Genomic DNA, 10,859 nt, shown 5'->3' with positions numbered 1-10,859 from the left:
TGTCTCCAAATCATTTTTCATACTATATACACTCACAGAATTGCTCCAAAATGAGTTTTTTTTCAAAAGTGTTTTTTTTTTGCCACAGATACATTTCTAGTGTGCAGTTCATATTGTATTTTTATAAAGTTTTGGACTATTTCTCCTCTCCCCAAATTCACTACCGAAACACAATAATATGTCATTTATTTAAGTATCATTTATGAGATTTTTTGTAATTTAAATCCAATCTTTGTAAAGTCATAAAGTTGATCATACTGATTTTAAACTTAAGGATTCATAAACACTATCATAACATCTCAATTGATAATTCAATATACTTTGCAACCTGTCAGATAATTCACTGATACTCTTCAACTCTCCTTCTTCCCTTTATTTCTTCTTTCTTTTTTTTTAAGTATTCCTGGTACTTCACTGGTTCATCCCTCAACATTTGTCTGTATTCTCTCAGTCTCCCTGCTATAGATTTTCTTTTATTTATAGTTTAGTTGTAGTTTTGTCATTCTCTCTGTTAAGTTAACCATAGAAAATAACATTAATGACAACAACCTAAGATCCTTCACTAGTCTCATGGACGGCACCTTTATGTAAGTGTAACCACATCTCAGAATTTTAACTTAATACATAAAAACATACTACAATACTAATTATTTGCATAACTGTTTATTACCACAAATAAAATATTAAGTGTTCCCTTTTGTCACTACCGAAACGATGTCACAACCGAAACGGCATCAAATGACATTTTTGGGTCTAGCTCAAAATGTCAAAAAACACATGTTTAGCAAAAACAGTTCTGAATAGCTGTACAAACATAAAAACTAAATTTAATGGAATAACACCCCAAAAATTTGCTTAATCGCACAATGTTTGGTGATGACCAGAGGCGGACACTACTTGAGTACTTTGAGTAAATTTTCCAAGCATCTGTGCTTTTTCAGTGTTTGTCTTGGGAAAAATTACTTCAATTTACTAAAAAATGTTCACTACATTCTAAAGCATAGAATCATACTGTGCATTGCTTTTATATTGCATATTCAAATTGATTTAATATGTAATTACATAAAAATTGTGTACTTTTACTTTCTTGAGTAAAAATACAAAAGTACTTTTTACTTAAGTAAAAGTAAAAAAAAATACTAGATGTTTAATGTACTTAAATATTAAATACAAACACAAAAAATTATGAAATGTAGTGGAGTAAAAATTATGATAATATGCTTTGGAATGTATACGAATACTTAAAAATGTATTTTAATGTGGAAAGTAAGACCTATCTATGAGACCTATCTATTCACCAAATAACCATGAGACAGGGGAATGCAAGAATAATGTCTGATCAAAAATCTACGGGTGTGGTTAAAATCCGTCTCAAGCAAAGGACTTTTGGTAGTAATAAGAAAATCCTGGACACATTTTTTTTTACATACAGTAAAGTTTAATTATTTATAAATTAAATATAAAATTAATATTTTTTTAAACTTGACTTTCTTAAAAAAATATCAAAAAGATATTGCAAAAAAATGCAAAAATCATTTCAATATAATTTTCACAAGTTAAAATTTAGGGGTTAGGGTTCTGGAGAGCAATTTCCCAATTGAAACTACCAAATAAATGATGATTTTATATTTATTAATCTTACTGATATTTTGAATATTATTGTGGGTTTAAATAGATAGTAGAAGGATCTCAGTAAAACAAGATTAAATGTTTTTAAAGTGTGTTCTTTGGATGTGGACAGCCGTTTGGACAAATTAGAATGGCCCATACATACATAAAACTTGTCTATTGTTTGTAATAACACAGAACCTATATCTGGGTATTGGCAAAAATACATCATTGGCCTCTTTAACAAGACAATTTCTCCTTCCAGCATGTCAACAGTCTGTCTTCATTCTCGATATAATAAACGACTGATTTTGATTTTCCAACAGCCCTCATGTCACTCTCCAGGATGTCTCCAGGTAATTTTTATAACATTAAATTGCTACAAACTAGAATTTAACAGTCAGGGCTGAATTATGGACTGGGCTGATTCCAAAGCCTCAGGCCATACAGTCGAGTCTGCCAAAGGAAATTGAACAAGGGCCATTGACATACAGTATACGAGCCGACCGCTAGGACCCCTAGCAATTTATTGTATAATGTTAGCTTACCAAAATACAATTTTTTAAAGTTTTAAACGAGGTTGTGAGACTAAGATTAATCCTTGAGTACAATAGAGAGTGCACTCTAAGAAATGTTGAGTTAATTCAACCCAGCATTGGGTCAAAAAGGGATGCGTCCAGCCTGTTGGGTTGTAATTTAACTGGGTTGTTTCAACCCAAAATGCTGGGTTGTTTTAACCTATTGTTGGGTCAAATATAAACATTTTCTGGGTTAATTTAACTCAACACCTGGGTTTGTCCCTTTATCACCCAACGGTAGGTTAAAAATAACCCAGAGTGTACTTTTTTTTACGTATGTCTGATTGCACTTACATTAATGTTGACATGCTAGATGGGTTTGTATGATCAGTTTTTAATTCCCCCATGTTCACATTATTTTTTCTGCATTGCTTCAGGTGTGTTCATCTCTTGTAGGCTATTTGTCTCTGAAATATGTACTGCCATTTCCTCTGACCTTGCAACCGAACACATTATTTTTTGTAATGTGGTGAGAATTACAGTCTGATTATTTGTGCAATCCATAACACACAATGCAAGTAGCAATAATGAGCCCATCTTCTTGTGGTGCAATGTTGGTGTAATACCGTATGTGGCCCCGTTGCCATTCATAATTAACTCTGAATGCACGATGACCTTCAAATGAAGCCATCCTCTCTACCATATACCCCTGCTTTGTATAGTTACGCTGAAACTCTTTTGTTCCTTTGAGTCTTTTGTCGCTCCATCATTATAATCATGTGCAGCTAATGAAGTCGAGGCCTTCTCATACACTCATTCTGTTGGCATTCCCTAACAAAGCTACGTCTGCCCATCCACAATAGTCTAGAAGAACTCTATTCAAATACCTGGATACCCTGGCACTCCTTAGATACCTGTTAATGACAAAGACACTAATAAGCTTAATAATTCTTTATAATGTCATAATCCAGCACAAGACAATCATAGTATGGGGGGTCAGGTGGGTCTCATTTGACTTGGCTATGCCTAACCTCAACTAACCTCAGAGTATAATAAAAACCGAGTATAAAAACAAGGGTCCAAGCTCATTGGGAGGAAAGGGACCACACAATTTGAACTCCATCAAACATTTGTCTACAACAAGACCAGGGTAGGTGTCATGGATATGGACTGCACAGCCAAGGTGAGACCTATCAGACTGTTTTCTCTGGTAGTTTCTTTATTTATTGTAATGTATTTAAAACTATTTAAAATGTTGAAAAATTAGTTTGTATTCTGTTTATCAGCCATGAAAAATAATGAAATATTTCGATGCTTTACTGAAGGCTTATTTTGTAAGGTTAATGTAGGGTTACATCTGGAGATACAATCTAACGTGCAATGATGCTGATTACATTAATTAAGGCACAAAAATGTACAATCCAGATGTTTAACTTAATCTGTAAATTACCTTTCAAATTCCTTTCAAACTGTCAGTAGACTTTTACATTATTTTTAAATGCTTAATTAAAAGTTAACTTTGAAAGCACACTGCAAAAAAAATGATTTTCAAGAAAAAAATTATTTTTATTTTTGTCTTGTTTTTAGTAAAAACGTTTAGTAAAACGTTTTAAATTCAGATGCTTTTTCTTGATGAGCAAAATGTCCCAAGAAAATAAGTCTAGTTTTTAGACCAAAAATATAAAATTTAAGTGATTTTGTGCATAAAACAAGCAAAAAAATCTTGGACACTAAATTCATGAAAATTTCAAGAAAAATTAGCTTACCCCATTGGCAGATTATTATTATTTTTTGCTTGTTTTTTTGCACAAAAATTTATATTTTTGTGTTTTCTTGAGTCGTTTTGCTCATCAAGAAAAAGCATCCTCATTTAAGAATTTCTAGATATTTCCACCGAAATCAAGACAAAAATACCAAGATTTTTTTCTTGAAAATCTTTTTTTGCAGTGGATGCCTTACTAAAAACATTCCCTGTGTGCATTTTGAGGCAAAACAAAGGGTATTGATGTATTTTAAGATATGTCAGTGCAAGTTGTTTTCAGTTTGGACAGCTCCTAAATTTATTTTAGTCTAGGACTAGTCTAATCCCTGTCCGGGAAACCGCCCAAAAATGTTATATAATGTCATAGCCTATTATTTTGTATGTAAGGATGTTTTTCTTTATACCCACTGCCAGAAGGAAAATGTAAAAATTTCATAATGCTCTTTTTTAAATAAATAAATAAATAAATAAATATATTTATTTATATTTATTATAAATAAAAAATGAAATACAAAATAATTTAATATATATATTATTTTGTATTTCATTTTTTATGTAGGCTAATGATGTTTTTCTGTGTAAACACACCGTAAAGTGCAAAACATTTGGTTAAAAATGTAATTGTTTTTTTTTTAGTAAAATTTTATTAACAAATCAGCTACATTTTTGTTGTTTTGTGGTGTTGTCACAACTAACGAAATTTTCATAATTGTTCTCTTCACTACAGAAAGTTCACCTGCTGTTCCTCGTGGTGCTGCTAGTGCACGTGGCGCGTGAAGCCGAGGGCGTGGCCACCTGCTGCGCGCGAGGTTCCAGATCGTGCAAACTGTACGAGCTGCTGTGCCGCGCGGGTCGCAGGAACGACACGTACATCGTGGGTCACATCGGACGCTTCAATAACGATGCCGCTGCCGGGATTCTCACCCTTGGAAAACGCAAGGTGGGCGAGCGACGCGTTCAAGACCGCCTGCAGCAACTCCTGCACGGCTCGCGAAATCAAGCGGCGGGAATCCTGACGATGGGAAAGCGGTTCGAGGGCGACGGGCACACGCCGCTCGTGCACGCCGGAGCGACCACGAGCTCTCCCGTGAGTCTCGGCCTCGAGCGCCCGCTGAAGTATCTGATGCCCACGGTACGAGAAGAGACTGTTTATGCGGACGCTTATGAAAAACGATGACAGTTGTGGCGTATTAAAATAAAAATGACCTGTGTCAGTGTGTTTTGTAAAATTGACATATGATGCGCTTTCTCATTAATAAATCGACAACAAAAAGTAAACAAATTGAATATGTTGATGTTTGTCAGTTTATTAGAAGAAACGCTAACTGGTTTATAAAATTTAGCTGGTTTTGTTTTTGTAGTGCGTTATGTGGTCGGCAGATGGCAGAAGAGTAAAGTTCCTGCTATTTATTGTCAATGAATTAATAATGCATTTGTTTATAATAATATTGTTTAAGAAAACAGTTAACACATAAAAAATATAACTATTGGAATAATTTTGGCACTATGTCATATTTTACTATCCTCAATGCAGTCCTCCTTTGCCTAGATTTGTAAAGTGTGTTTTATTTATCAAACAGCTTCTTTCATGCTTTTTAAACAGTATTGAAGAAGTTTGCATCTCATATATGACTCTTATTTGATGTTTTCATTATTTAGTCCAATTATTGCATTTTTAAATTGATTTAAAAATATTTAAATATATAAACACACATACATTCTGGTTTATAAGCAATTGTATTGACCAACATTTGAAATGCATATGACAACCTGCCCCAAAACCAAGTAACAGCTTGCCCCAACCTAAGACAATTTGAGTAGATAAGTAGTGTTTTTCAATACTCGAGTCGTGTCTAAATGCTGCCACCCACGCTAGCTGCTGCCACCCCTGCCAATAAGCGCTGACCCTTAACTGAAACCTTTCAGAATTTACCTCAGAGATCCACTTTGTGTGTTGTGTGAAAGCGAGAGGTTGTCTTTGTCTGCTCTTCCTTTCACACATTCTCTCTCTCTCTTTCGATGGCATTCTTCTGTTTCTGCTAATGCCACTGCCACTTTAAACCCACTTCAGCCCTTAAATCTCTTTATTTGTGGCTTTAGCACAAAGTACTGCTCCCATTGCAGTATCTATAACTGTCTCTTAGTCTCTAGAGAGATGAATGTGCTGTTATTATAGTTAAATGCAAATGTTTCCGCAGGCTTACAGACAGATTATGTCGTAAACTGTGCACCAAATCCAGTCCTAAAAAATGAAATGTGGGAATATGACAGCTTCTGCTTTATTAAACTTAAAAAAAATATATTTTCATGTGCTGTCGCAATGCTCCCACGTGTAGCCTATCAACAGTCGATGTTGTTTTAATGTTCTGCTGTGCTTCTAGGTTCTGAAAGAGAGAGTGGGTGAGAGGCATAGAGAGAAAGAGAGAGGATGGAAAGGAAACAGAGAGAAAGAGGGAGGGACAGAGGATTGAAGAGAGAGCAGTCAGAGGAGAGATGTAGTACAGATTGTGCACCTGACTGAGTGAGGACACAAGAAATGGATACAGTGCATCTTTTGAACTCATATTAGGACTACCCAAGATGCAAAGAAAGAAATGGAATTGAAAAAGTGACAAGAAGTAAGAGACAAATTGGATGAGAGGGAAAATTCGATTTCAAGCCAGATGAAGAAAAGAGATGAAACGTGTGCGCTGAAGTGCTGTTGAGAAATATTCAGCCCTTTATTGAAGAGAGTGCTGAGGGACAGGGTGACATCCCAAACTGATGGGCTGCGAAACGTGATCACGGCATCACCAAACTTAACCATCAGGGTGACAAAAATGCATCATTCCAAACTACAGTATCCGAACTCTGCTGAACATGCAGTGGTCTTTAAATCTGAAACTTGGAGGAAAATAGTGTGAATACTGCAGAAGGCATTGCTATAGTAGTTCTGATCTTCAAAAGAAGCAGTCGCCATTTCATCCGAACCAGACGCCAGGACACTTTGAACCTCGGACAGCATTACCTGGAACTGACAGAAGTCTCATCCAGGGGTCCTTAATTGCCTCGATTTCCACTATATCAGACGCTCCCTTTATAGCTTCATGTGATGGATATTTGAGGATCAGTCACTATGCCAGTGATGAAAGGGCTTCTGGCCCCTCAGAACACCTTTCTTGACACCATTGCCAAGCGGTTTGATGGCACACGTGAGTATTTCAGATTATTTGTTCAGTGAAGAATAGACCTGCTTTACACTATACATTTCTTCAAAGTAAAAGGTTTTTTCACAGAAGATAAAGAAAAAGGGTTGAAAAATTGGTTTTTTTTGCAGTGATGCTTTAGAAGAACCATTTTGGTTCACAAAGAGCCGTTCAGTCAAAAGTCCTTAATAGATCCATCTCTTTCTAACCTTTTTATAGTGTAAAACGTTTATCCACTACAAAAGTGCTTTGTGTTAAAAGTTTTTTTATAAAACTACTTTGTGACAATTGACCACAAAATAAAAAAATTAAAACCTAAAAATGATTTAAAAAATCATTAGGATATTAAGTACACTGTAAAAAAATTCTGTAGAAATTACAGTATTACTGGCAACTAGCTGCCAGTAACTTACTGTAGATTTTACATTTATGTTATTTACTGGCAACAGTTTGTTCAAAGTTAAATGAACGATAAACATTTTCAGTCTTTATCTTTAGTTACTGGCAACCAGCTGCATAATTACAGCAATTTTTACAGTGTAAAGATCATGTTCCATTAATATATTTAGTAAATTTCTTACCGCAAATATACATTTTTTTTTATCATTCATAATATGTGTTGCTAAGGGCTTTATTTGCACATCTAAAAAGTTTTTTTTTTCAATAATTAAATTTTTTGCACCCTCAGATTCCAGATTTACAAATAGTTTGTATAGTTGACCAAATATTGTCCTATCAAATCATACATCTATGGAAAACTTCAGCTTTCAGATATCAAAAAAATGACTGGTTTTGTGGTCCAGGGTCACTTATGTAAAATCCAGCAAAGAACCTTCCCAGCAAGCATTTTTGACAAAATCTGGGCTGTCAGTGAAAGTCTAAGACGTCTAACCATAGCCCAAGGATAGATGATGCACCTGTTGACTTACATGATGGAATATTGTACATCTCGTAAGATATTTTGGCAAAAACTGCATGTAACCAAATTGTTATTTAGGTCACTCGTATAGCCAGACTCTATTGGGTTTATAGTTAGCCTTGATTATTGCTTGCTGGGTTTCAGTAACCTTTATTTTCAAGAGTGCATAAGAGAAATCAAATAAACAGTTTTAATTGTAAGTTTTGGATTATTTTTTTTTATGTTTCAGGTTAATATTTGTGACCCTGCAGCCTGTAAAACCCATCTAAAATGTTTTTTTGTGATTTACTGTTTTTACATAAATCATAAATATATATAAATATAAACATAATAACCTTGATATATGTAATATTGACTTAGTCAAAGTGAAATTAATCTCATCAAGCCTGGATTTCACAGTCACGGTCACATTTATTGAGATTTTTGTGACATAATAGTTCTGAATATAGGAGTTAGTTTAGGAGAAATTTCATTGTGCAAGCATACAGTGGCTATTCTCACGACTAAGTTTATAAAGACACTTCTGACACTCTGTGGTTCAGAAGAGCGAACGTGATCTGTTTGTATCCTCCTATGGGAATTTGTTTTTTTTTTCTTTTTATAATCACATACATTATGTCAGAATATGTTTATCTGAACATCTTGTGTTGTTCTGAAACTAGTGGAGACCTCTTACTGCGTGTGTGTAAATCATAATCTGCGTGTTGAATTCATTGTTTGTGTGTGTGTGTGTGTGTGTGTGTGTGTGTGTGTGTGTGTGTGTGTGTGTGTGTGTGTGTGCAGATGGGATAAAAGCTGCTTGTAAAGACCCTTAAGTGTTATTCATTATGAGAACACTGCTCACTGTTCAGGAGCGTAGGAGTTTAACTATGTAATTCGGTTCAAGTACAGTGAAAAGGCAAAGATGGATAGGGATTGTTTGCCCCTGTACCTGCCATGATATCTGTTTAGAGAACTCAGAGTACTAAAGCATGTGATGACTAAGCCATGGGTGTTTTTAGCTGTATTTTGTCGAAAATCGAAAGTTTTGGTATGTCATTAGCAAAACATACTGATCTGTAAACACAGGTCATTAGATACATTGTTATTTAGCACTGTATCGTGAATCAATTTTTTACATTTGGTTGATACTTGAGTTCAAAGTGACTTACAGTAGTGTACAGTGTATATTTGTTTTGCTTGTGAGAATCAATCCCCAGATCTTGACAATGCTAGCAGCATGCAATTGATCTACAGGAACCTGTATGGATCAGTTCCTTACAGGTTTTGCTCTAACAAGAGCTAACAGCCTTTCAAGCAGCCCTGATATCACATGTCATATACAGTATGTAGCATCTGGTGTGGGTCCGCTTCCTGGTTGGTCTGTAAGGAGACTGCTAATTGGCACTCTGGAGAGTTTGTTTTTCACCTTTTCACCAGTCGTCTATGATGAGCCTATTAAAACAAACCAAAGAAATACATGCTAGTGACAGCGACAACACAACAACTGCTAATGTTAATGCAGTAATAACATTGTCTGATACAAGCAAAATGCTTGCAGTCGTATCTTGAATCTCCCTACAGGTACCTGCCTTTGCTTTTGTTCTCGATTAATCATTTGTTGCTCTTAGACTGCAGTAAGATCAAATGGAAACTTTTTTCTTGGAAACAAGAGTCATTCTACGAAACGGGTGCCATTTGGGTCCGCAATGTTTGATGAGATGCAAAAGTCACAAAGGATGTCCTAAAGTTAATACTTAAAGTGGCCTTGTTAATATGATCTGTGACAAAATACTATTCTTAAATATTAACACACTATTTTTAATAATTTTTTCATTAGTACATACAAAATTAAACATGTCCGTGTTGACCAACAAGACATTTGCATCTAAAATATCACCAAATAAGTTTTTTTTAAATTTTTTTTTTAGAAGGAAATAAGATAAATGTATTCAAAATAAACCTAATTTTTTAGTAAATATTTAAATAAACCTTATCACCCCATCACATTAACTTGTTTTATTTATATTTACAAATAATGTACTGCTGCTTTAAATTACATCACAAAGTGGAAGTAATATCCTTTGAGCCTTGAGGTCATCAAAAGCAGACAAGTACTGACATTTTATAAACTGTTTATTTGTTGCTTTTTCAAGTTGTGCAAGATCCGTCAAGCTCAAACCAACCACTCCATTACGCAAAATAGATAGGAATAAATATGATTTTTTTTTCCATTATTAATGCAGAGAAAGTTATATTTCAGATGGGATGCATGGATGGTAGGGAGGAACTTGACCACATTGGAGATCTACAGCTTTTTTGGAAATAAATTTACCACCCTGTCACATGTTTTATTGTAACGGGATGCGATGGGGTGGTTTTGCATCCCATTGGAATGTGAGAATGTAAACAATTGTAATATAAGCAAATCAATTTTTCATCAGTATTTTCTGTTCTTTTTATTTTCTCACTCAGTCACATAATGTTACATTTTATAATGCGTTTGTGAACACAATCAATCTACAATGAAAAGATTTGACCCACTTCTTTATAAATCCCCATTAGTGTCATTAGACATGTCGTTTTGATTTTCTTACCAATGTGATGTCACACTGATAAAGTGTTTTACCATAGTTTCTTTCTTTATTGAGTTGTACATTGTTTGCCATTTTCTCAGCGCTTCTTTGTGAAATTAGATTTCTATATCTGTCTCTTTTGGTAAGGGAGCGGGGAGCCGTAGATCATTTGAATTTAAAGGTACACACATAAAGAACAGCGTGTTTTTGCTCAGTCCCAAATAGGGGAGTTTTGATCACATGCTATAACAAATAATCTGTGGGGTATTTTGAGCTGAAACTTCACAGACACATTTTAGAGCAGTGGTTCTC

The 10,859-nt window shown here is 34.7% G+C and overlaps 2 protein-coding genes across 2 annotated transcripts in view; both read left to right on the top strand.

Moving 5' to 3' along the window:
• The first annotated feature begins 3,181 nt into the window (after positions 1–3,181).
• Positions 3,182–5,175, top strand: hcrt (hypocretin (orexin) neuropeptide precursor). The gene is made up of 2 exons (XM_055194248.2): positions 3,182–3,309; positions 4,616–5,175. The coding sequence occupies exons 1-2, from the start codon at positions 3,286–3,288 to the stop codon at positions 5,063–5,065; spliced, it is 474 nt and encodes a 157-aa protein (XP_055050223.2). The 5' UTR covers positions 3,182–3,285; the 3' UTR covers positions 5,066–5,175.
• Positions 5,176–6,244: 1,069 nt separating this feature from the next.
• Positions 6,245–10,859, top strand: part of kcnh4a (potassium voltage-gated channel, subfamily H (eag-related), member 4a) — a 31,889-nt gene continuing 27,274 nt past the window's right edge. Inside the window, exon 1 of the mRNA XM_055194247.2 lies at positions 6,245–7,079. Within this exon, the coding sequence (XP_055050222.2) occupies positions 7,004–7,079 (76 nt within the window). The 5' untranslated portion in view covers positions 6,245–7,003. The remainder of the gene's footprint in view (positions 7,080–10,859) is intronic.

This window comes from Misgurnus anguillicaudatus, chromosome 19, assembly GCF_027580225.2.
Source record: "Misgurnus anguillicaudatus chromosome 19, ASM2758022v2, whole genome shotgun sequence".
Classification (NCBI taxonomy): domain Eukaryota; kingdom Metazoa; phylum Chordata; class Actinopteri; order Cypriniformes; family Cobitidae; genus Misgurnus; species Misgurnus anguillicaudatus.
The sequence above is the reverse complement of the archived record's forward strand: the minus strand, read 5'-3'. Positions and strand labels throughout refer to the sequence as shown.

Coding starts and splice junctions, on each gene's coding strand:
- hcrt (XM_055194248.2), top strand. CDS start 3,286: ATGGATATGGACTGCACAGCCAAG. Junction 3,310..4,615: donor ATATGGACTGCACAGCCAAG/GTGAGACCTATC, acceptor TCTTCACTACAG/AAAGTTCACCTGCTGTTCCT.